The sequence below is a fragment of the Empidonax traillii genome, unplaced genomic scaffold (assembly GCF_003031625.1).
Source record: "Empidonax traillii isolate 1590-97213 ecotype Southwest subspecies unplaced genomic scaffold, ASM303162v1 scaffold821:size279169, whole genome shotgun sequence".
NCBI classification, from domain to species: Eukaryota; Metazoa; Chordata; class Aves; order Passeriformes; family Tyrannidae; genus Empidonax; species Empidonax traillii.
Window position 1 is genome coordinate 14,974 of NW_020956014.1, and position 26,467 is coordinate 41,440.

At 42.9% G+C, this 26,467-nt stretch overlaps 1 protein-coding gene across 4 annotated transcripts; it reads right to left on the reverse strand.

The window, feature by feature from the left end:
- Positions 1-600: 600 nt before the first annotated feature.
- On the reverse strand, positions 601-16,699 carry PCNX4 (pecanex 4). 4 transcript variants are annotated; one of them, XM_027901911.1, is made up of 12 exons: positions 16,483-16,699; positions 13,869-13,921; positions 12,497-13,223; positions 10,686-10,865; positions 10,083-10,597; positions 9,186-9,286; positions 8,913-9,035; positions 8,312-8,675; positions 5,110-5,213; positions 3,625-4,661; positions 2,912-3,098; positions 601-2,560 (listed from the first exon to the last, which is right to left on the reverse strand). In XM_027901911.1, the coding sequence occupies exons 3-12, from the start codon at positions 13,183-13,185 to the stop codon at positions 2,309-2,311; spliced, it is 3,552 nt and encodes a 1,183-aa protein (XP_027757712.1). In that variant the 5' UTR covers positions 13,186-13,223; positions 13,869-13,921; positions 16,483-16,699; the 3' UTR covers positions 601-2,308. The 4 variants fall into 4 exon arrangements, with proteins under 4 accessions (XP_027757712.1, XP_027757713.1, XP_027757714.1 ...); XM_027901912.1 differs by lacking the exon at positions 16,483-16,699 and adding an exon at positions 15,843-15,868; XM_027901913.1 differs by lacking the exon at positions 13,869-13,921.
- Between the last annotated feature and the right edge of the window lie 9,768 nt (positions 16,700-26,467).

Here is a 26,467-nt window from a genome sequence, read left to right on the forward strand (position 1 = left end):
GCTGGGATGTCTGATCTGTGCTTTGTGAAGTGTTCCTTGAGCAAAGCGTGCATTGAGGGCTAAATCCCTGAACTTCTGAAACAACATTTAGAAGTTACTTAAAAACCCATTCCTAAGTTATGGAAACTTTCCAGCCCGAGCAAGGAATAAAAGCTGGTGCGCACACGTGGTTACAAAACAGAGCAGCTCTCAGGGGTCATGGGGGAAAATGGGAGGGTGGCCTGTGCCAAGCCCAGTCCTGCATCGTGAGAGCAGTGCAGGGCTAACCCCGTCAGCAGCCTGGGGTCACGTTGCTGCAAAAACTATGGGGAGGTACCAATGGCTCCGTGCAGCAGCGAGTGAGGGGCGTGGGTGGGACACACTGCCTGTGACGGGGCAGGGGATGGGACGTTGCAGGGCATTACAGCCCAGCCCCACATTCCTGTGCACAAACAGGAATTCTGCCCATCACTAATTGTGCTCCACCATCTGGTACCAATCAGGATCTCTGCTGGAACGCCGGGGCCGGTTACCTGCAACAATCCTCGAGAAGGCCGGGTAGCAGATGGAGAGAACCCGGGGAAAGGAAGGGAAAAGGATCAGAGCTCTCTTCAGTTTTTCTCTCAACTACTTTATTCAGTTTAGAAAAGACATAGAATGAGGGCAGAAATCACAGCCATCTCCGAATAAAAGACTGCTGCTGCTGCAAAAAAAAAAGGTCATTAACTTTTCTGTGACCATATGGAAGACAAGTAGTAAGAGGTTTACAATGAGGCAGGGAGGGTTAACTGGATTCAGGGAATGACTCCCAACTTTGCAATTGCTGCAGGAACAGCACAGAACTGGAGTGAACTACTTGAGGGGTTTCTGACACTCCTGGTATTGGAAGTTTTAAATCAGAGTAAATATTTGCCAGGGTAGTTCCTTCTGAGGGAGCTGAAATAGGTTCTCTCCACAAGCCCCTTCCAAATCTCTTCCATGACCCTGAATTTCCAGATGCAGCTCAGGGCTGAGCACGGCACCAAACAGGTGTCTCCTGACTGCTCTGGAATTCCACTACACCACGTGCATAGTTTTTAAAAATCATTTATAGTCACTGATCAGAAGAAACAGCCAGCACCCAAAGTACACTGCTCTGTGACAATGAGTAAAAGTAATAAGCAAGCTCCAAATCGGACTAGGCTGCGTGTTCTCAACCATTTCTACATCAGTTAAGGAGCAGGTCTGACTCAAATTCATTCTATAGGTTAAGGAAATACAATTACCTACTCGCTGCTCAGCATTTCCCAGCAGTACCTACACTGTAACTACTGACCTACAGAGAAAGCACATTTATGTACTAAGTGGTGGTAGTGAAGAGCATCAAGAGCCACTGGAGACTGGGCCCAGACCTGCTTTCAAGGAGACTAATATTGCAAACCAGCTGCCAAAGTCTGTTCCGAGCTGTGGTAAGGTTAAAAAAAATAAATTACTTCTGGCACAGGCAGTTGGATTTCCACCTCCCCCCCCTCATTATCAAGTTCTTACTGTATTTGTGGAAGACTGGTTAGAGAGGTGGCTATAGGCTGCAAATAACATATATACAGTATATATCATATATATGGATACTGGAAGAAGGAGATGAAATTATTCCATTTGTACTCCCCTCATTATACATATTTACTTCTTTCATCAGTAGGTCACACAGGTTATCAGTGTGTCAGAGCACACACTGTTTCATATAAATTCTCTTTACCAAAACAAATACTTTGGTAAAAATTGTCCCTTAGAACTCACTTTTGTTAAAGCACAGCTGAGAACTTACAACAGCTACGGAAGATCAGTGAAAGTCATATAACAAACGCTAGAACTGAATTCAGTCCAATAAAAAATGGCCAGAATAAAAAAAAAACCCTCATATAAATAGTCCTATGTACACTTTGGTTGCCAACTCTGGGGTTGACAGTACTACAGAGAGCTGTAACCTGACTGGCAGTGCAAGTCACCTGTCTAAGAGAAAAAAAAAAAAAAGTAAAAATGCACCAAAAATAGTTAATGATCAGAATTGTGCTGCTCCTCTCTAAACTGGAGAAGAGAATTTCAGCATCTGGCTCGTCAGCCACACAGGCAATGGTGTCTCACGTTCCAGCAGCAGGAAAACAGTTCCAAACTTCCTGCCTGCTGAAGGTTCTGGCCAGCACCATCTCCGTGCCAAGGACGTGTGCCGGCCCGGCACCGCCACCGAGAGTCAAACCCGATCTGCAGTGCACGAATGGAGCACGAGCATTTGATTCCCAACATGCAGGTGAAAAACACAAAATAACAACAGTCGTAAAAAAAAAAGGGCATTCTAGAGCAGAGGGAGCTGCAGGAGCCCTGAGGAGTACACGGGGTAGCCCAGGGGCGGGTCGGCAGCCTGCACCGTCAGGTTGCGCAGCAGCACCGGGTGTGCCTGGATGCTGTACCGCTCCTCGTCGTCGTTGGTGGCGTAGAGCAGCTCCCAGGACAGGTTGGCCCACTGACCCCGGACAGCCTCAGCGTTCAGCTTTCCCACTTGCACCAGCAGTTCCTGAAGAGTGAGGACTCGCCCGGTGTAAATTCCCTGTGAGAACGAACAGATCGTGGTGTCAGTGCGTTCTCTGAGATGAGGCACGAGCATTTTGGTTACAAAGCTCAACGAAACTTTGGGGCTACATGCCATGAATATCCTCCCTTTAAACACAGCAAAGTGTATAAACCAGTCTCCTGGTTTTGACTCTTCCATCCAGGGAGATAATCAGGAAATATTGCTGCGTCTGTGGTGTGATTTATAACAACAGCGGTGTCAGTTCCTCTCGAGCACAAACATAAACTTAGCGCAGCCTTCATGCAATGCAATTACAGAGGGAAAAGAAAGAACAGTGGAAAGGAAAACCAAACTTAGACCTTGCTCACTGGCAATTTTTCTTCTTACCATGCTTGGGTCGTGCCCCAGTGAGAAAAGGTATGGCTTTTCCTGCAGAACTGCCTGCTGCCACTCCAGGTCTGACACCAGCCCGATGTACCAATCGCTGTCGTATTCCTCCAGGTAACTCACCAGCTCTTCAAAGTTCTCCACTGGACCCAGGCTGGCTTTGTCCACCATAAGTTTAAAAGTGTATCTGAAAGGTGCAGAAAGCCACATGGTCACTTGTGCAGCAGAGACAGGAGGGAGAAGGGCTCTTCAGCCTTTCAGAAGGTGGGGAAAGGCTCCACCAAACCCTGTCAGTTACTGCTCATCAGCTGAGCCACCGCCAGTCGGTCTGGCTGTGCTTTTAGCCCACCCTGATGTAGAGCACATCAACTTAAGCATCTCTCATTCCCCTCCAACACCGTTCCTGCTGCCTGGTAATGGAAAATGGCAAAATCTAAATCCATCACAATTCTCTTAGACATGGGGACAGTGAAAATGGGTTGTTTTTTCCCCACTTAACACAGCAGATTGGAGGCAGCTGCTGTGGGGAAGGGAGGGAAGAAGAAAACTCCATACCCCAGGGGTCACAGGCAACATTTATGTAGGAAGAAGCTACAAATACGTTTAAATGATAGGGGTTAAATGTAACTTAAGTGAAGTGGTATTCACTTCCAAAGCACAGGACTCTCCCTATATAATTATTTTATCTATGTGACGGAATGTTTCTCTTTTACCTGAATGCTTTTAATGCCAGCTGGAATAGCTCTGGTTTGCCTGTTAGCCAGTCCAAACCCACAGACCAGGGAATGCCCCCCGTGTAGGCCCTGAACACGTGGCTCGGGGCAGGCACAGCGTTATCCAGGCCAAACAGACCAAAGCAGCACGACAGCACTCCCTGGATGTACAAGTCCTTCAAAGCTTTATCTTCCATGAGGTCTGCAAGTAAACTGGAAGGCTTTTCTTTCAGATGGAAGAAGTCCAGCTGACTCAGAACGAAGTGGTACCATTCCTCTGGAAACCTCTGCCTCATCTCACTGACTTTGGAAGGCGGCACCGGCGCTGTTCTCCATTCCTCAGGGATGCTCAACAGCTCCGAGTAAGAGCAACTAAATTCAACCCGAGGCAAAACTTCTGGCTGTTTCCCTTTGTCTACAGCAGGCAGCCCAAGCACCACAGCCCTGTACAATTTATCTTCTGGTGACATTTCCTGTGCCAAGTCTTGGCTCTGTGTTTCCACAGACCCTGGAATAGACAGGTGCACTTTTGGTGTCGGTCCCAACTGCCCAGGTTCTTTCCTGTCTTTTGTTCTGCCACTGGGCTCAAAATCAAAAATGTCACTATCATCAGTCCAGTCCTCCACTGTATCCACACTAAAGCTGTCTTCTTCCCTCAGAGCCCTGGATCTTCCTACTGCACCGCTGTGCTGATTTTCTGGGAAAGACCCTTGTTTGTTCTTGTCGGTGCTGCCTGGGCTTTCCCACGTCTTCGATTTTTTATAACAATACTGGACAAGCATCCACACAAGCACTTTAATGAAATCATCTTTCAGGTGCTTTAAATTCTCGTGAGAGTCAATGATCCCGGATAACACATTCCTGGCATCGGAGTACAGCCGCACAGGCACCACAGTGCAAGGAGTCAGGATGTGCCCAAAGTGGGGATTGGGAGAGAGAAGCTTCGCCCGCTCCTGATGTTCAAAGGCCATTTCAAAAATTTCGTCAACTCTGTGAGCTTCAGCAGCGTGACAGGAGGTTTCCTGCAGTTCTAGCCCCTAAAGCACACACGAAAACAACTTCCTCTTAGTCTTCACCAGGACATGTCTTTAAATGCTAGCAAGCTGTTTGCCTCCAACAACATTTTTTCTGAATAAAAATATAAGTTGCGTTGTCAATATTTTCCACCACTGAACCTACAGATCTAACTGGAAAGAACAGCTAGATGAGCACATGCAGTAACAAAGCACTCACTGCAGTATTAGACACAGATCAATGAATGAATCTTTGCCTCATGCAGATCTTATTAGCCCTTCTGTTGAAGATACTATCTCACCAGCTGGATGATAAATTCCGCATGTGCTACACGTGACTGGCTAGCATAACGCTCATTTAAAAAAATTACCTATAGCATCAGCTAAATCAGTTACACTGATGAAATACTACACAGCAAAATGTTTTCATGACTTCCAAACGTTATTATCTCAGTGCTCAGCACACAGTTACCTTAATGTTAACGCCACAGTACGTGAAGCCTTTCTCCAGCACCAATATCCACATCAGTCTGTCCTGAAAGCGGCACAAGTAATGTGATCCAGGTAGAGAGAGACCTAGACAAGGATCAAAACCCAACAAATGTATTACTTTGGTATTGTAGTGGTGAAAACCTTCTCTACGTGCTAACAAAAGGATTCAACTGCAAATACAAAAAATATTTCTGCATCAACATCACAACCAGTTACAACTGGCTAACTAGGACGTTAGAATCCTAAAGAAACTAGCTGCAAAGCTGGATCTTGGAACTGCAGCGTTCACTTTGAAAAAGCTGGGGAAAACTGGGAAACTCTCACACAACTGCAGGCTACAATATTAATACTGCACTAGGGTTAAGCAACCCCACCCTTAATTCCCTTTGTAGAGATGATTTTCACGATTGAAAATCATCTTTGGCTGCGTTTCCAACCACTCAGTTCCCACTGATGTTCTCCGGAGACCTAAAGTTCTTATGACTGAATGCATTAAAGAATTATGATATAGCACATGAGTACCCTAATGGTCCAATGTGCTGTGGAGTAAGAAGTTTATTTGTTATGGGAGAAATAAAAACACAACTAATCAGGATTTGTTACCTGCAGCACCATTTCCTAAACTGATTGTCTGTATTCCAGCATTATTAGGAAATCACAGAAATGGTTTGGGTTGGAAGGGACCTTAAAGACCATCCACTTCCAACCCCTGCCATGGGCAGGGACACCTTCTATTATCCCAGGTTGCTCCAAGCCCCATCCAACCTGGCCTTGAACACTTCCACGGATGGTGCAGCCACAGCTTCTCTGGGCAACCTGTGCCAGGGCCTCCCCACCCTCACAGGCAAGAATTTCTTCCTAATATCCTAAAGTATCTTCTATATTTCTTCCTAAAATATCTCCTACAATGTGAAATCCAGATGTAAATGAGTGTCAGCTCTCCAGTGACACATCATCACACCCATTTTACCGACACATAAACAGAGGCAGAGCAAAAGCACCTGCTCATCCTTAAATATTTGGGAATCAACATCACACACATTGAGCACGAACAGCAGATACAGAGGAAATCATCTGCAGTCATTCTGAAATACCTTTGTGTGTCTGTGCATAAATAAATCTGATCCCCCTGTATTAAGCACGACATCACCAAAAATAGAGCCACACAGAATAAACTGGAATTTGAAAATAGGGTTCTGAACAACATCAAGGTAGTCAGCACTCAAAAATCCCACTGTAAAAATGACACTTGGGTCCAAAAAAAAGCCACACAAAATGTACCTTTTCTCTTTTCTACCTATTTCAATAAAAAGTGCAAGGCCAAACTTTCTAAGAACTGGTGGTTATACTGTATTTGAATTACAGCCTAATGTCAACTTTCCTAAAACAATGGTTCTATCCTTAAGCATGACTTTGCTGCCAGTTTATGACCTGCTCCTGCTGTCACTCACATACAGTGACCACTCACACAGAGAATTTTAGTTTTAGAACGCTGTAGGATGAAATCAGTGAAACCAGCCATTAAGTTGTAGTTAAAATTTAAGTAACCTTTTCTATCCCACTGAGCTAATGAAGTGCATTTCCTTGCTAACATTTTGCAAAGATTTTAATTCCTTTCTTGCTAGCTGTTAAAGCTACTAAAACTCCTTTACACAGAAAAAAAGTACGGGTTTAAATTAGTGACACACAAAGTGGTACCACTTCATTTTGAACTCATCTGAGAACACCACATTTTTTCTTGCTTGAAGACATTCATTCACAGATCTTCCCATTAAAGCAGGGACTTTTTCTCCCCCCTCAAGACTAGTCTTTTAAATTATTTATTCTGAGGCAGACATGCCATCACAGTCATTATGGCAAAGGGGAAAAAAATCTATAAAAATACATATAGACATAAAACAGAAGAGAGATATAACTGATAAACTATACATATATATTATATAAATTATCTATTGTATATATAAAGCACAGATGGGCTGATGCTGTAGGCAAACTGAACTCTCTCTGAGGAAAAACACTTCCTAGTTTTATTCAATACCTCCCTCTAATCAGTACTAAAAGTGCAGCAAATGTAAAAGTAAAGCACTTGGTTATATTCTTCAAAAAAGCATGATTAAGGCTAACTTCCACTGCCTTCAAATATTAGCCCATTTTGTCTAATCATAAGCCATTTTCTAAGAGGCTTATGTAAATACTTGCCTCTTGCCTAAGGGCAGCAATCTTTTGATTATTTAGGTTACACAAAGGCTGTGTCTCGAGACAACGAGCTTGCAATTTTAACAGTTATCCTGTCTCCAGCTGGGAAAAAGACTGGGCATTTCTTCACCTCTGTTCCTGCAATTCTGTGAAATCCCCCTCACGATGCCTGTCACAGGCTGTAAACCCACAAGTGCTGTTACAATCCTACCCCGACTGCCTGCACAAGATAGGGCATTAAGTCTTACCAAATGGTTCTGTTCTCAGCTGAATGCTGCTGGTTGTGCTGCATCATGTATTTTACAAACATCCAGCCCATATTCGCCATAAACAATGACCACACCCAAATCAGCAAAGTCAGCTTCTGGATCCCGAGCAACGGGATTGATGCAGAGAAAGACACAGCCACAGAGAGCAGTTTGACACACGCCCTTCTCTGTGCTGTCCATCCTTTTGGTTCAGTACAGAAAGATCAGGATTGAGACTGTTTAATCACCGTTTAATGTCTCTTTAAAGGTAACAAACCAGAGTTATTTTTTTACTGGAATGCAGCAGGTAGAGATCATAGAACCGTTAGGCTTGGAAAAGACCTCCAAGATCACCGAGTCCAACCTTTGGCTGACCACCACTATGTCCACTAAAACCAGGGCACATCTACTCGTTCTCTTAACGCCCCCAGGGATGGTGACTCCACCACTTCCCAGGGCAGCCTGTTCCAATGCTTCACAATCCTTACAGTGAAGAAATTTTTCCTAATATCCAACCTAAACCTCGCCTGGTGCAACCTGAAGCCGTTTCCCTTTGCCCTATCACTGGCTGACTGTACAAGTAGGATAAAAGTACCCACTTTTTCCTCAACTGAACCACCTCTGAGCACCAGGTTTAACCCACACCGTGAAACGCGGTTTGAACCACGGTTCTCCCATTCTCCAGCAAATCCACCTTTCCTAAGGTATTCGGCTTCATCAGTGTTGCTGTGCACCTACCCAGGCTCCCAGTGGCCAGTGCAGACTGCAGGGCCACAGCCAGGCTGGGCACCAGCTGCTGGTAGTACACGGTGTCGGGGCACACACAGGCCGTGGCACCCACGGGTCCCGGCCAGCTCCGGACAGGCCTGGGAAACCCGACCAGGAACACGGGCAGCGTGAAAAGCGGCAGCAACGGGGAGGAAAGGAGGGCGGAGATGGCGATGAGGGTCAGCAGGATGGGGAAGAAAACCACGTTGAGGGTGATCAAGGTGGCGGTGGATTTGCGGCGCTGCTTCTTCTCCGTCCACGACGTCAGGAGGATGGCCAAGGCAAACTGCAGCTTGGACACAAACTGGAGCAGCCGATCCCGGAGGAGACCGACCTGTGGGACACAGACAACAAGCATGCCATTTGTAGCCTGTGTCATGTCCAACACTGCCAGAGCTGCCTTGGCTACAATGATTTTATGAAAATTAAGCATGACTATTGATTTGTGTTACTATTTATCTTAGTACACAGTTTTTAGCTTCTGGGCTCTGTAATCCTCTAATAGGAGAGAGCAAGGAAATACAGACTTTAAGAGACAACTACCTGCTTAAATTTACATTATGACAATTACCAGCAAGAGTCTGATTCCTGTATCAAGGCTCCTGTTCCACCAGAGGTCTGGATTAAACACCAACATTTGTGCTATTGACACAATCACAATGTCCAGTAAGGCATTTTCTGTATTCTGCCAGACCTAAAATAGAGAGATGTTAGACATACATTTAAAAAAATTTATCTATTTCTCTCTGCTTTCATGACCTGGAACATTTCTTCCAAGCCACCTTAATACTTAAATCACGCAGAAGAGCATTTCTTAGGCTAACAGATTTAGAATTCAAATTACCATCCTAAATATTCTCGTGAATCCAATGCAAACAGACACAGAATGAAGGTTTTGTAGCGAACGGTCTAGTGACAGGAACGCTATCATAGCAAACGGAGACACTGGAATTGAAATAAAAGAATCATTGATTTCCTTTCAAAAACATAATAAAAGTCTACAGAGGTAAGCAGTCTTATTGCAGAATGGAAATCTTAGTTAAAAAAAAAAACAAACCTCTTCCCCTCATTATCAAATTCCTCTTTGTGTTACACTCCCAGGCTATCAAACAGCACTAATGGCCCAGGACAGCAAACATTTACATCAGGACTCAGCTGTTACTTGCTGTTAGGTTTTTTCTGGCCTTTATTTGTTTCTCCAAGAGAATACAAATACCCAAATAAGTAAAAATAAACACGGAATAGCAGTCATCAATTCACTTTCCCAAACTAATGCTTCTTTATGAAATAATTTAAATCAAATTTTTATTCCCTCAAGGCAGACGCATTTCTCCCTGACCTACCAGAAAGGAGGTTCCCCCTTCCTAGCAAGAACCAAATATTTAGTCAGCTTTGTTTCTTTGTTTCTGAGTACTTTTTAAAAAATCTGCAAGTGTCACTTTTTTCAAAAGTGAGTACTTAAGTTATAACTAAAACCCTTTAAAAGGCTTTGCTTTCTGAGCTGGGCTTTTAAAAAGCTGAACTTTTTAGGTTCACTCCTAAAAAAAAAAAATCACTTTCAAATATTCTGGACCAGTAACTTTGACCTCAATGCACAATTCATCAAGACATCAACAAGTATTTCCAGCTACTTGTTTTTTCTTAGTTCATTCATAGGATCTTGCACATACAGCAGTTCTAGTGTTGTTTCAATCTCCCTACAAGCATCATCTAACAAACAACAGACAGTGTGCATTCCTACCTAGTGTTAGTAAAATCCTCCTGACAACACCAACTTTCATTAGCCTTCTTTGCTTCTCCATGAACACAGTCACAGTCCTGACATCCTTTGGATAAAAGGGGTTTCGGAAGACTCCAAACAAGTACACTCTCTGAATCTCTCTAAGAATCCACATCATTATAAGTAATAGGATCAGAATGTAACTTGCTATGGCCTGAGGACTGGCCTGGGAGAGTGATGAAGAGCCTGCAAATCGGTGCAGCAGACTCGCTTCCGTGAGGGCAAACGTCAACACGGCCAAATAGAAAATAAATTCCCTCCACCCAAATTGCATCCTAAGACCTCTGTGCGTATTTTTAGGTTTGCTGGAGGCTAAATGGCTGATCATGGTGTGTTTGAAGGCAAACCCAATCTCGCTTAGGTTAAGACTCAGTATGAACCCAAATCCAGTCATGAAGAGGATCACACCGAGAGTGCTGGGAATGAAATACGATGCTATTGCTGTTCCAGCAGAAATGAGAAACATTACTAATAACCTGTGAAGGAGAAAATAAAAAAGATTTGCTTGAAAAGAAAAAGGTTATGAACAATACTGATATATTTTACAATCATATAAACATTTACTTTGTGTTACTTGACATAGGTGAACCTCCTAGTCCAAACTCCAACAGTTGTTCCATTCCCCACAGAAAAAGTGCGTCAAGCGGGGGCAGAATTCCCATTGCCCACAAGAATGGCAGGAAAAGAAATAGGATGTGCAAAATCTGGTTTGTCTGTTCTAAAATGGGTGCGTTGGCAGCAAACCTGGATAAAAGAAGAAATGGATTTGACTTCTGTGAAGGAAAGGGTAACTTATGTGTGGGAAGACTTCTCGTTTAAATACTACAGCAAATCTTAAAGTAAAACCATTACATATTCAACCTACAAAACCTCAATTACGATGGTTTAAAAGGAAAAATAAGGACATACATTTATGCTTGGGGCAGCAACACATTAATTAGAACATCAGAACACAGCCTAATTTCCCATTTAAGAGATCTGAAGCCTTTGGATTATGCAGATGAATCCAGCGATGTAATTATCCTAGTTGTTTTGATACTGTTGTGATAATAAGCTGAAGAAATACTTATGCAAAAAGAAAGGTCCACAGGCTCCAAAACCTCACTGGTTTAACAAAAAAAAAAAGCAAAGTATTTTTTCAGAGTCACAAAAGCAAAATTTTATGCCAGTCCAAGACAGAAGAAGTAAGTCTTAGCAGTGGAAGAACTGGCATGTTGCCTGTACACCTAAACTCTCCTTAGGGATATAAAATACTATTTTCTACATAAAAGTGTCAAAATCATCCTGTAAAAATACAAAGATCAGTGTTAGAAATCTGCATAAATTTTAAGTCATAAGTAGTTCACCAGCTAGCTAATTCAGTTAAATGGGGACTGAAAAGATATTTGGTTTCTCTCTACTTTTTCATAAATAAGCAAATGAAGCCTCAAAGGAATTTTATCAGGGATTTAGACAATGTCTGAATTTTCTCCTCAGGAAATTAAAAATCTTAACTGAAGTGGCAACGAGGGTAAATCATTAACAAAGACATCTCCAAATGCAAAACCAGTAAAATCAAACATGCCTGTTTTGTTTTGTTTTTTTTTTTTTTAGTGCATCCGAATTACCCCAACCATAAAATATGTACATGTGACAAAGTGATTTAAATATCAGTTGATGGGGAGAATGAATGCACAGAGTAAATCTAAAAGCATCTTTCTTGCTTTAAGAGATTCTGCAAATACTTGTTAAGAAAAACCCATCTGAAAAACAGAAATATAGAGGTCTCCTATTTGTAGGCTGACATAGCTCTTTTGTATTACAAGAGCATTTAAAAATTGAAGTCCAAAATCCATACAACCAAGATATAGCAATGCTCACATTCGCTTATCCATTCATTAAAACCAGATTCAGAGTACCTTTTTTTTTTTTGCCTGTTGTCTAAAACACTCTACAATCATTTTGCAGAGATTAAATGAGAATATATTCCAGGATGAAATACGGACATAAAATTCCTGAAGTCTGCAGTGTTTAGATCTACAATTCCAGGTGAGGAACACGTGTTTTTAAAAAGGACAGTAATGCAAATGCTCTGGTGCAAAAATATTAAAAATTACATGGTAGAAGTCAATTTTACCTGTGTCATATGTACAAACTGCTTTAACTGTTCTTCCTAATTTACATGGAATGCTATAAAAATGTAGGAATCTTTTATACACAGCACAGAGTCTCAATTTCCTACCATACATATATATATATGGCTTCTTTCTTTGAAGTTTCTACAGTTGATTAAAATCCCCAAAAAAATTTTCCTCAGAAGAATAATTTCATCCTTCTCATCAAAAATACACAGAATAGCCAGTACTTAAATTAGCTAAATGCATTATTAGGTTTACCTGTGTGCAAGATCCACTGCAATAAAGACAAAAATGTAGAAAGGTCTCATCAGAGCAGTGATTTCGTAAGTATCCAGTGCTTGGAAAGTGGCTGTTTCAGTAGCTGTGTTTATGATTAATGAATACTCTCCTATACATATGGTCACCCATCCAAACACAAAGATCACAACAGTTCCTCCAATGTTGTTATATAACAAGGTTATTCTGTTTGGCAGCAAATACCAAGTTCCCAGCCCACACAATACCCCTGCCAGAAGGGAATGGAATACGGTGTTGATTATATACTTCTTGCCAGGAATAATAAATTTTACTGTCTCTGAACCTACACAGCTGGAAAATTCAAACTCATCTTCATCTGTCAGGGCATTCTGAATTTGCATTCTCTCTACTGTCACTGTTTTCTGCTTCGCATACAGATTTGTCATCTGGAGAGCAAGTGCAGTGACAAACATCAGTCCTCCCGACAGTGCTGCAGTGCAATAGTCCTTCGTGACTCCCAGCTGGTACAGGAGTGTTCCTACTCCTCCCCAAACCCATGGTGTCAGAAAGAGAATGATCTGGTTCACATATATGTAGGGAGGGGCACAATAGCCTAATTTAAGCCGGGGACCTCCCAGCACAGTCTGAGGAAAGCGCTTCAAGAAGAACTCCTGTTTGTAATCGTTGAGCAGAGGTACATCTGGCCCCATCCTTGTGACTCAGGAATGCTGGCTGAGTGTCATCTTCCCTGTGAGAGAACAGAAAGGAAAATATGGAAACATCACTGATTCTGCAGCTCAGAACCCAGGGGATTCTTGTGTCTTGTTTTTATTTACTGAGTTACAGTGGAATTCTGACACGTCAGGGTTAGAATCTGCTGGAATATAACTACTAAGCAAACATCTATTTTAAAACGTGAACATATTCTTTAATCTGAAGCTTTAGGCAATGAATAAAACAGGTAACCTGTTCTTGGGAGATGATAAAACCAGCTCATATCCACACCAGAACACCTTCCTAAAACTGACACTTTTCCCCACCCAGACTAATTCCAATCACATCTTGCCACAGACCTCTAATTCCAAATAATCCTGTTAAGGATCTCCTTATACAAACAGGAGAGTCAGGGATTTCAGTGAGTAGCCACATAAGTGCAAGGGTACAGGCACACAGAGGTCCCTGTAAAAATCAAAGCCGTATGTAACAAACTCAGTGTAGGAAAATAGTAGTAGAAACATTAAAAATTACTTTCCGTATCAGCATTGTTACTGTCCTCCCTCCACAGCCCAGCTGCAGAACAGGATCTCGCTGTGCTCAGCACTACAATGAACTAAACAGTTCGCCTTCTGCTTCCTAAAACAAACACATAAAATTAAAAAAATAAATACAACACTTGTGAGTTGTAGCAGAGTCAGCATATATTCTTCCGTCTGTCAGTGGAGAAAGATAAAAGAAAGGAAACAAAAGATAACCTGTAAACACTTACAGTGACCCATCAAACTGAAATCAGGTACAAATACTCACTTGGGGAGGATCAGGCAGTGCAGAAATAATGAATGTAAGATGGTACCTATGATATTAAAATATAATTTTATGCTACTAGTCATGAAAGCAAGAGTCTGTGAATGACAGGGAGAAATATTTAAGCTAAGAAAGGGGGTGAAAAAACCAGCAGAGAAATTCAGTGCCAAAGCACTTCATTAATAGTAATTCTAAAAAAGAGATGTTGGTGAGCATTAGGAGATGTGCAAGTTCTAAAGTTCTGACTTTCTTCCAGTGGACCTGTACAATCTGATGAACACTTACTGCCATCACTGCATTAAAAATTAAACACTCTGCTGTCATGGAGTTCCCAAACTGCTGTGATCCCTTCTTTCTAAAATACCAAATGCTACTGGGCCCTTCTAAGAACAATTTACCCCCTTTTTTTTTTTAAGCAGGTATCAATCACTTGAGTGCAGGCGGATGCTGGTCATCACGGAATGCAGTCAGAAACAGCACAACTGAGAGATTAGAGGTCATCCATGTGCATTATCACGACAGGAAATTTGCATTCAGGGTCCACTAATTCAATACACTCCACTATGAAAGGCAGGACCCCATGGGCTCTGTAACTACTCTCCATGGAGGCTGTGGAATTTTATTTTTTTTTTTTAATATAAAATATTGAAAACGCGGGGATTTTTTTGTCATACTATTTCAAGCCACTGAAAGTTTCTTAAAGTAAGGAGAAGGCAGCAAGTCCTAATGGAAAAGACACATGTTGACAATGGAGAGGGGAATTCATCCCAGTCAGCTCAGGAATTTGAAAATGTAACAGCGACACACCCAACAAAAAACAAATTTTAAATATAACTAAAAAACCCCACAATTCAGCCAATCATCTTCAGAAAAATAAGCATTGTTTAGAGGGTACATGGGCATGAGACTAAGCTGCTGTGAAAGTTACAGGCAGTTGAAGTTTCATAGGCACATAAATGACAGAACCTGAGTTTTAAAAGAAATGTGGAACCAATAGGTGCATAGTTTTCCCTGAAAAACAGTTTTCAGGCAGCTGTGTTTTTCTGTTCCAAGAAGGGCTATTTCTGTTTTGAGTTCTAGTCTGCGCTTGTGTTTGTCAGTTTATATTGCTAACCAAATGTTAACAAAACATTCCTCTTACAGTTTCTGGGTAAACAATAGGCATCTTTGTGTGAGATACAAAAATGTACGCACATAAACAATATAGTTCTGCTTGGCTCCACTCCAAAACGAGCCATGGAAAGACGTGAATTTATTTATAAATGAAAATCCTGAGAGTGAAGCTCACAAACTATGGAAACTCTCTCCTCAGCCATCCTCCTGGCTTCCAAATAGTCAAGTAGCACACGAGGACTTCAAAGAGGGACTCATATGTGACTCTTTATTCCTGTGCAAAGCCCTAGCAACAAGACTCTACAGATCAGTGAGTGTTTACAGGACCTGGCTTCAATATACATTCCTGACATACAGGCCTGGTCCCACTTTGACAACTTGCTTGGTTACCCAAACAATCCACACAACAGTCTGTCATCACCAGCGGAGATCCACGCGACTTGGATACTGCCACAACAGGGATGGCAAAAGGGCTTTAACACCGTAAAGTCACTTAACCAGTTCTCCCCTGCGATATCCTCTCTATGTCCCTCTTACAGAAGGAAACAAATCTTGCCTGAAATTTAGACAGAAATTCACAGGAGGGCATGAATTTTGGTCTAAACGAACATCATCCTTCATGGTGGTGGGTCAGTTCAGTTTGGTTTGGGTTTATTTCCAGCAGATTATAGAATAGGTGTACAGCTGTCTGCCACCTCAGCAGCTGAAACACATAAGGCTTAACAATACTTACCTCGGTGGTCTTCCAGGTGTTTTCACGTGAGGGTTACAATCCCCCTGCTAGCACAGGAGGGAGGATCAGCTGGGAGGCGAAGGGAAGGTTGTGGCATCCCCCGTCCAGGCAAACCCAGACACACATTGTGCTCACCTGTGTGCCCGGACACCTGCACCCCCCGTTAGAAATTCCACTGGTTGGACATGCCTGGTTAACGATTCCACAGGCCGGCTTCCAGCCAGGGGCCAGCCAGAGCAGGCTGGGGCCCTCTGCTCAGCTGCGTTGATGCCACCCTCCCAGCGAGGCTAGGGACGCAGCATTTTGGGACAACACTCCCCATCCAGTTTTGGGATGAGCATCCCAGGACCACCTTTGGGAAAGGTCACGGGGCCACCTCCTCCCGAAGCACCTCTGCCCCTGGCCAGGCGGGCTCCCATCTGAGCCGCCACTCTTCCCACACACCCACCTCGCTCTCACCTCATCTGCAGATGGCACATAAATTAAAACACCCAACCAAGAGCAAGAGACCAAAAAAAAAAAAAAAAAAACAACCAACAAAACACCTCTGCGATCTCAGTTCCGGAGAGGATGGGCCGCCGAGCAGCACGGCCGGGAGGGCAAACCCGCGGCAAGGAGCCTCAGCGAGGCGGGCACCTACCTGTGGCCGGGGCTCGGAGCGGGGCACGGGGAGCAGGGACTGGGCCGAGCCGGCGGCCGGAGGAGGAGGACGAGGAGGAGGAGGATGGCGGAGCTCCACCGCGCTCTGCCCGCCCCTTCTCCCTCCCCTCAGCAGCCGCCGCCATTTTGCCCGCCTGAGGCACCCGGCGCGGCCGCGCTGCCTGCGGGAAATGGCTCCGGTTCGCGGGGCCATCGGGGCTCGGCTCCTCGGCCGCGTCGGCAGCGGGGCGGTGAGGGGCGATCGCCTCCCCCCCGCCTCTTGGCGGACTGTGCCCGAGCGGCGGCGTCACGGAATTAATTAGGTTGGAAAAGACCTCCGAGATCACCCAGTCCAACCTGTGACCCAACACCACCGTGCCAGCCAGACCATGGCACTGAGTGCCGCGTCCAGCTTTTCCTTAAACACCTCCAGGGACTGTGGCTCCGCCACCTCTCTGGGCAGCCCGTTTCAGCGTCTGCTCGCCCTTTTTGCGAAGAAATTCCTCCTAATGTCCAACCTAAACCTCCCCTGGCTCAGCTTAACACTACATCCTCTGGTCCCGTCACTGTTCCCTGGGAGCAGAGCCCGACTCCCACCCAGCCACAACCTCTTGAGAGGGAGTTGTAGAGAGAGCGACGAGGAGCGCCCCCCGAGCCGCCTTTTCTCCAGGCTGAGCCGCCCCAGCTCCCTCAGCCGCTCCCCATGGAGCTTGTGCTCCAGCCCCGTCCAGGTGGGGCGTTCACAGCTCGGCTTCCACACACAACCATCGTCCTCCTGCTCTGAAATGCGCTGAGAGGCTTCTCGGTAGCTGTGCCGGAGCAGCCGCTCCCGGAGTGGAGAGAAGGGCAAAGGAACCCCCTCAGTCCGTGTAAGGGCTGTGGAGGGGCTCCTGTGGCTCCCATTCCCACTGCGAGCCGGGATTCCGCCTCCTGCGGTTCCTCTTCCCACATCAGCCCGTGTCACCCCTTCCTGCGGTGTTGTTTTTCGATGCTGGTCCCTCTCCAGAAGAGTAATTTGTCACCCAGGCAGCTTTGGTTTCCTCAAGTGCCCTTCCGACCCGCTGAAAGTTGGTGTGGAAGTGTTAGAGCCTTTATTTTTCATCACCTTTTTGATCCTACTCATAATCTTCCCACATTAACAAAAGTGCAAACCCAACCATATTAGTTTTTTTCTTTAATTACTGCAACATTTAACATTAACATCCAATACACAACATTCTAATATGATACTAAAACATTCATCACAAATACTCAATCCTCAACATTCTAACATAATACCAAAATACTTAACAGTTCCCTTAATCTTGGCTATAATGACCTTCCTTTATGTCTAACTAATTCAAGATAAGAACACTGGTTTTAGCCTCAGGTAGAACAAAATGCATCCTCAGTTTTCTTCCAGGTTAAATAAACGTAAGCAGTCACTGGGAAATTGAAATATAAATCCCAATACTGCAATGCTACTTACTACTTCAAATTATACCTATTAAACATTGAGAATATTTAATAGAGTCATCATGCTTGATATAATTTACATCCAATAACGCTAAAATGTGTAACTTGCTGTATTCATTAGAACACCAGGGTATGCATATCTACCTTAATACCTGTTAAAAATCATTATAAATAGTTATGAAAGTTATATCCATTTTAATGTGAATCCCTAATTTAACACACAGGCAAGTGCTTGGAATTTTAGATAGGTGAAAGGATTCACTCTAATCAGTTCTTATCAAAAACATTTTTTTAGGTCTGTTAATCTTTATTCTTCCGAGATAATAAAAAGGCAGTTAGATTGGGGTATTCAGTGTAAGACCTTGGAAACAACACAAAAGGAAAATGCTCATTTATCTCTACTGAATTTCTTCTAAGTGAAGTTCAGTAGTACAAATGATTCATTTTGGAAGACAAATAAAGGTATCTAAAAAAAAGAAGCATGCTTTTTTCGGTATCTTTGGTCTAATATTTATTCACCCTGTCTTTCAAATGTATCTGTTGCTATCCTATTAAAATTATTTGTACATCTCACAGGTATTCCAAGCATTAAATAGCATCTCTGTGCGATTCCCTAAAGGCTGGTGGCAGGTATTTCCTTTTTGGTTGGCAAGTTTTCATCCTGTCCCAGTTTCCCAATTCAATTACAGTTTTGTAAAGATGATGATTCCTTTCTGGAGTATGTAAAGCCTAAATAACAGTTGCAGCAGGGGGAGGCAGACATCCTATTTGTTTCTTTGCCAGTTCTGTCAGTTGTGTTTCAAAACACAGAGAAAGCTTCTTCAAAACTCTGAGAAATCATTTTCCGTGATTTCGCTCTTGATAAAAAGAATAAATCAGAATTTCAGTCAGTGCAAACTCCAAGATACATACTGGAGAATGGAGCATAGTAATTTATTTCTCTTAAGACTTCTAAGAATTTTCTTGGTCATATAAAATAAGATAAAACCTTCTAAAACAGAGTAAACTGGTTTAGGTAAATTTTGCCAACCTCCAGCTGTCCTTTGCTGGTTATCACAAAATTATTTCCAGATTTGGGACTTTGTTTTGTGAAAAAGCTATTAGTCCTGACTCCCCAAATGATAATACGCCCATTTCCGTATTTTTAATGTTTACTTTTTTTAGAGTGATGAGTGCAGATGTAAATATTTTTCTTGCTGATCTTTCTCCTCTTTAAAGGTAAACAGAAAAAGCGATTTCTGTTTGGGAATGCATCTTTGTGTGCAGTTATAGGAGTAAGAGAAACAGATGCTTTCCTGCTTTTATTGATTATTAAAGAAGAGGGAGCTGGTAGGAATTTATTTTTTAAAGAGAATTAGTACTAGGTAAAAAAAAAAAGTTCAGTTTCAAATTAGATAATGGAATAGTATGCTCCCTTTTTCCTGATGCCCAAAGTTAATTATTGTTATATTGCAATCCGTAGGCTGGCATTCCCAAACAGAAGATGTCAGAGTGAAATCTGACTCCGTGTTTTACTCAGTCTATTTGTCCTGCATCCTACAGGGATGTATCCGTCTGTGTAGCTGTGGAAAGCAGCGTGTGCTGGATGTATGTTATCCACGACTACTTTCCTGTGGCTCCCTTGGAAGTAATGCCTTTTGACACATGGCCTTAGGCTGGCAGAAAAACATGCAAAGGAGCTCGCTGCTTTCTGGATGACTTTATCCCTTTAAAATAAACTTTGTGGAAAGGTACTCTTTTCCTATGTGGAAGATACCTATGTTTTCCCAAAGGCAAAGACTTTTGATGGCATTCAAGAGTGACCATTAAGAATTCAAGGGGAACATCCGTGTGATGAGCTTCATCAACTGAAGTGTCAGCTCCCATTCAACTGCCCTTCCTGTTTGGCAGCTGAGCATATGCTTCAAGTCACTTCAGAATTGCTATCTAGCTATTTTTTTAGAATATTAAAATATTAATATCTTTCTTATCAATTTAGTTTTGTGTATAATGTGGTTTGGATTTTATGAGAACTGTATTTTTCCTGGTGAAGGATGAAGCAGTCTGAGTTTGCAGATTTCCTTTCAGTTTGTGTAGGATATTCTTAAAATCAGGATCTGGGACCAGAATTCTTTTTGTTGTTTAACACAGCATGGTTTTCCTTTTTTTCCCCTCTTTGCATCTAGTGCTGAAAACATCTCGATTCTGGAAGCAATCTAGTTAAATATTTTATGTTTTGGGAAGGACTCACTTCCCTTGGAAGTCTCTTTCAATTGCTGTGTTTTGAGAATCTGTCACTGATCTGAGGAGAAAGGGACAGAGAGAGAATTACAAATTGCAAATTTGTAGACTACTAGAATCGTAAGTGACAGGCCAGGATTGACTATGGGATATTCTGCATCTTTAGTTTGACAGGGTGCAACAGTCCTGTGGCCATGCAGCCTTCACAGTTGTCATTTACACCACAGTCCGTGGCCACTTGGATGTTGTGGTTATGAACGGAGACAGATTGTGTGTGAGACGCTCCACTCCAGCGACACACAATCCTTTCCTGCTGGAGCTCCAGGACAGTTCGTAGCTTCCATTGCAGTAGGATTGTTTGTATCACCTACGAGGCAGCGTGTCCTGTGTCCTTGAGCATTTCACCCGACTAAAAATGGTCATACACGCACGTGCTACTTGTTAAAGATTAGGTTGGGGTCACCACCGTGAAGCATCCAACTTGGCAACAACTTAAAAATATTCTTGACCAAGAAATTTCGGAGATCTCAGTGAGACATCTGGGCTTTGTGCAGTGTTGGGAATGGAGTGAAGGAGGTGTCTCTGGAGGGAGCTGGGTGCTCTCTGAGTGGAGAGCTGCCATGTGGTCACTGGGGAGCATCTCTGCAGGAGCAGGTCTGAGCTGCTGTCTTAGTGCAGCTGTTTTGTGGTGGTGCATGAAGTGCCTCGATCCACTCAGAGCAGGGATGCCCCTGGTAGGGCTGGTACCTGCTTAACAAATAATAAAAAGCAGTGGTGTGGTGACAGGAACTGCCTTGTGTGAGGGGGGCTGCTGGCTGCCCACCCCAAAAGGAAGGAAGCCAAGGACCTTCTTGGCTCACTGTGCTGTTCCTAAAAGATGTCCTAACCATGAAGCTACAGACAAGACTATGGAAGAGCCATTATCTGCTAGTCTAGTCAAATCAGCCTAGAGAAGGTGTTTGATCCCATCAACCAAGGACAAGAATTTCCTTTGTGTGCCTGACTTAAAGTATTAATTAGTCCTTACCTATTGCTTCTAATTATGTCTTCAAAAAAGCAGGGCAACATGGGAAGATTTCAGTGTGAGGATTCTCACATGAAATTCCCACAATATCGAGGAGTTTAGACCGGATTCCTTGGTATACACCAAGATCACCTCTTGTCCCTTCAGCATTACAGACTCTTAGGATCCACAGAGAAAGGATTCACTGCCAACCATCCCAATACTTCCCAGGAGCAGAACTGGCCCTTCACAGTTCTCTTGGGTGGTGGTATTGCACAGTATGCTTAGACAGGAGAGCAACATTGTGGGTGAACTGGTTGCTCTTGAGAAGAGCTCAGCCTCTGATTAAGCCTTTGCAGGTCTGTCCTAAGCAGTAAAACAATAGAGAGAGAGAAGTGGTAAAGTCCTGTGCTGTGCTGGTGCTTAGCACGCTGCAATACTGTTAATTAAGCTTCGTTAGTTTGATGTCCAGGTTTTCTGACGTGAGGTTTTGATCTAATCTTGCAGAATTCTAAAACTCTCGCCTTTCTTCTTTTTTATGTGCAAGTACATCTAGAAAAGATTTTCATAATTTCTTTGTGTCCAGTTTCTCTAATAAGGTTGGACAGATTCTCACAGTTTCTGTTGCTAATATGATTCCTGGCAAATAGAGCAGAAGGTTCAGGAGAACAAAAGAAGTGATCTAATTTTAGTAATGGTGCAGACTGAGTCTGTCATTTTTTTCTCTCTTTTATCCTCCTACCCTTTCTGAATGTCAGAACCTCTCCCAGCACTGCCTCTTTTCAGTTTGAATTGAATTCTTGTTCCTCGTCAAGGACTGGACATGATGAGTTTTAAGATACTGCTCTGAACAAACACTGAATATTTGAGAGGTTGATCAGTGAAATCCTGACTTGTCACAGGTAATTTGCTAAGAACGAACTACTTCCAGTGAAGCTTTTTGCAGATTAGAAACCCTTATATCTGAAATTTCACTTAACATGTATGTCATATTTCTATTCTCCACTTTAAAACTTGAATTGTAGTTTGAGTCTATTACAACGTAAAGGCAATAAAGGAAGTTAGTTTCTGTGCAAGTAGGTCTGTTCAGTTTGTGAGATGCTCAGACCTTGATCCAGCAAAGGTCTTTAAGCCTGTGCATAATTCAAGTGTGAGAATTTCTATAGAGAAGCCTTAACAAAAAACATATTCTTTTGAAGGCGATGGAAATACTAACATGTTTTAAATTAAACATACGCTTACAAACTTTGCTAGGTTTGCATCTCGGTGGATTGTTCTAGTGAACAGCAATTACGCTTGTGTTAGTCAACCTTTATTCTTGTGCTTCTCTTTTGGATGTGAGAAATAAACAGGCTGTGCTTGCAGTTTGGAGGATGGCAATTATACACATCTGATGTGCAGAACTGGACAAGAAAGCAAAGAGTAAAGAATAACATGGTTTGAAGTGAAAATTGCTTGAGCAGTAACAAAATGCAGAGGATGTCCTTTGCTGGATGTTTTATCGTGTGCACTACACAAACACCACTGTGGTTAGAAATAAATTATAGTTCAACATTTAGAGATATTACAAAATGAAAAATAAAGCCAGCCTTAAGATTAATTTTGTTCCTGAACAAGTCCACTTAATCAACCATGGCAAACCATGATTAAAAATGTGCAACTGTTTTTCAAAACAAGTAATTTCTCAGTATCTCTCTCCAGTTTGTTTCATTTCATGTCATCATTATAGAAGGGGGCAGACAAGCATTGCAATTGAATCTATGGAACCTACAGCCATATGATGATTGATGTAACAGACCACACTATTAGACCTAAAATTAGACGTAAAGTACACTGCATGTACTTTAGAATAGTATTTTCATCTGTCTTTGCAGATGAAATAATTAGGTAGACCTCCTCCCCTAACTTACATGATGGATTTAAAAACTAGGCTGAACGATTTTGAGATGTGAAGAGTTTTGCTTCTCAGCTCTGTGTCTTCAGGAATTATATTTAGGTTGCTTTTTCTGAAATCATTAGGCCTGAAAAAAATAAAACCTTAAATGTATTCCAGGAACTGCAGCTTTAAAAAGCCCTCTGCCAAACAGGCAAATTGGCAACGAAATCTCCCTTATTGTGACCAAACAGCTCATCATTTAACCAGGAAATGGAAGGGAGGGACCGTTCTTTCTCCGTTCCTGTTTTCCGTCTGTGAAGAGGCTTGGATGGTTCCACCCTGAGAGTGGTGGGAATGGCTGCACCACAATGTGGGTGTCCCCAGGGACACTGTCCCCCATGCCCAAGACACCACGTGGTGCTAACAAGGGCCAACTCTTTGTCCTCTCCCTCTCTTTCCACAGCAAATACACACGTGACCGCCAGCCCACGCCTTCTAGAACTGTTCAGTCTTGTTTATCCCTTACCTCTTCCTGCTCTGGTGCTTGGCCATTGCTCCCACTCCACCTACAGTCATGGAATAGCACAATATTTCTGCTGAAATGAATGGTCATGAAATGCTTCACATCCAGGGGCTGGGTGGAAGACTAGAAATGAGCAGGAGGGTCTGGGGGCTGCTGGCAGTTCCCCAGAGTACAAGAAGGTCAGCCCTGCCAGGTGTCTCTGTTGGGTGCTCTGGAACCATCTCCATAGTTCTTTCCTATATATGCCATTTGTTTGTCATGGGAAGATTTTCTGGCTGGGCTGGGACATCTGTGCCCCTTTTGGTGCAGAAGAACTGGTGGCACAGGCTCAATCCCCATTTCAGCCTCTCCCATTGCTGCCCCACGCAGCTCTTATCAGGGAGCTGATACTGGTGCTCACAATGTCGATGTTCAGGAGACACATCAAGAAATCTGGCGTACAGCCCACGGCTACAGCTCAGATTCTGCAACAATAATGTTTATGTTGGCAGGCCATGGAACAGAAACTCGCCTTCTCTCCAGCTGACTGGTGTGATTCTAGCAATTAATTCAGCTTTTCCAGGCGCAAAAGTTTGTTGATACAGCTTGTGGCTCTTCCTGTTTCAAAACACATCAATAACTTGGAAAAAAAACCCCAACTAGCTAGGCAGTCACGGAATCACAGAAGTGTTGAGGTTGGAAGGGACCTCTGAAGGTTGTCTAGTCCAGGCACTGCTCAGAGCAGAGTCAAGTACAGCAGGTTTCTCAGGGCTGTGTCCAGTCAGACTTTGAGTATCATCAAGGAGGGAGACTCCACAACCTCTCTGGGCAACCCTTTCCAGTGTTGACTTCCCTCTCAGGATAAACTTCTCATATTTAAATGGAGTTTCCTCTATTGTAGTGCATGTCCATTGCATTTCCGTTGTCCTCTCACTGGGCACCACAGAGGAGAGTTTGTCCCTTCTTACTCCTTTACATCATATATTTATATACATTGATATGATTCTCTTGTCCTTCTCCAGACCAAGCAGTCCCAGCTCCTTCAGCCTCTCCTTGTGTAACATATTCTCCAGTCCCTTAACCATCATCGTGGCCCTTTGCTGGACTCATTCCAGTATGTCTGTGTATCTTTTGTACTGGGAAGCTCAGGACTGGACACAGCTCTGGAGATGTGACCCCCACTAGTGTTGGGGAGAGGAGAAGGATCACTTCCCTTGACCTGCTGAAGGTTCCTAATGCAGCCCTGGGGGCTCTTGATCCTCTTTGCTGCAAGGTCACAGTTCTGGCTCATGGGCAGCTTGTTGAACACCAGAGCCTTCCTTGCCAAGCTCCTTTTCAACTAGTTGGCCTCATCCTGTACTGGTACTTGGGGTTTTTAATCTCTGTGTGCAGGACTTTGCAATTCTCTGAGTTTGATGAGATTGCTGTTTGCCATTTGGAAATCTTTGTAAAGAACTGCTAGGGAGAGAGCTGGAGGGATGGAGACTGAAGTATCTGAGATCCCCACAAAATCCATACATCATTAGTTGTCTAGTTTTTTAACTCATGACCCTCACATTTGTAAGACCATATCATCATCTAGAGCTGTGGAACCTTTCAGAAATCTGAAATGAGGACAAAAGCAATCCATACAAGTATTACCTGTGTAAATCTATACAGAAAAGAGCAGCTGCAGTTATTTAATTCTCTGTGTTGTAATTTGAGTCTTAAAATGTTTTATTTGCAGCACTTCTGTTTCAATCACAGTAATTCTGCCCCAAAATAAGCATGTGTAAATGGGATTCTCGGGGTTATGAATGAACCACTTATTTTCTGTATATTTATATGACTGAAATTCATAGTTTCCTCTGTATACTAGTCTATATTGGATGTCTCAGACAATGCACTAAGGACATTAAGAGCACAATCCTGGTTTCTTGGAAGTCAGTAAGGAAAATGCCTTTGTGTTGGAGGCAGCCTTTATTTTCAAATATTTGGAGATAGGAGAATCCAGGCTTGTTCTTTCATCCGCACGGGGAAATTTAAGCACATGCGAAACCTTCTAGCTACCTTTCTTTACCCAAACTCACAGAGTAATTAACATAGTTTACTTACTTTGTTTAATTTCTTTCTTTTGGCTTGAAATGTCTTTCATTTTCTTTCAGGTTTTATGCTGCAAATTTATCAATAATTTTGCACCAAAAATTAGATTTGTCAAGAGAGTAAGCAACTAGAATAACTTTATAAAGGGATGCAGCAAAGAAAAAGTAGAAATGTTGCTGAAATTCATTTAGGGTATTTACAATGTGCTCACTCCTAACTTCACTATTGGAGCAAATCAGGGCAGAAAGTCTCTGTGACATGGTAGTGTGAGTTACTTTGGGTTCATGGAGATCTGGGCTGCAGATTTGAACCCCTCAGCTCCATTCCTTGAGTGCCTGGACACAGCCCAGCCTTGCCTGGGGCTGCCTTTCTGTCTTTATTCCCTATAAATTCCTGCACCTTCCCATCAGGACACTTTGATTTGGAGGGTGGAAGAATGAATGGCCTTGAGTTTAAGGTTCTGGACTGAGATGCACTCAGGCTAAAAAAGTCAAAAATTCCTTTCTTTAAACATCTGTGGTTTCATGTGACCTTCAGTGAATCTGCTAAAACTTCAGTTTTCCCCCTGCAAATTCGGTACTGTCCAGCTAAGTTGGTTGGATAACAGGTGGTAGGAGGGAAAACACAATTATTTATAAAAAGCCCCAAATCCTGCTTCATAGACAGATCTCATCTCTTGTAAATGGGTTACAGAAAGCATAGCCACAGTCACACGGTGTGTTTAATAGGTCCTGTTAATGTTTAACACTTTTTCCCCCTCTGAAAGTTTCCATTTTGAAGTCAGATGACTCTTAATATGTTTGTGGGTTGTTTTTTTTTTTTTTTTTTTCATTTGCAGTTAACACATT

Excerpts from the sequence above, each read along its gene's own strand:
- PCNX4 (XM_027901913.1), bottom strand. The coding sequence starts at position 13,185 with ATGGGGCCAGATGTACCTCTGCTCAACGATTACAAACAGGAGTTCTTC. Across the intron at positions 10,866-12,496 it reads GCAGTGGATCTTGCACACAG|GTTTGCTGCCAACGCACCCA; the intron begins GTAAACCTAATA and ends TCTTTTATCCAG. Across the intron at positions 3,099-3,624 it reads CTGGCATTAAAAGCATTCAG|ATACACTTTTAAACTTATGG; the intron begins GTAAAAGAGAAA and ends TGCACCTTTCAG.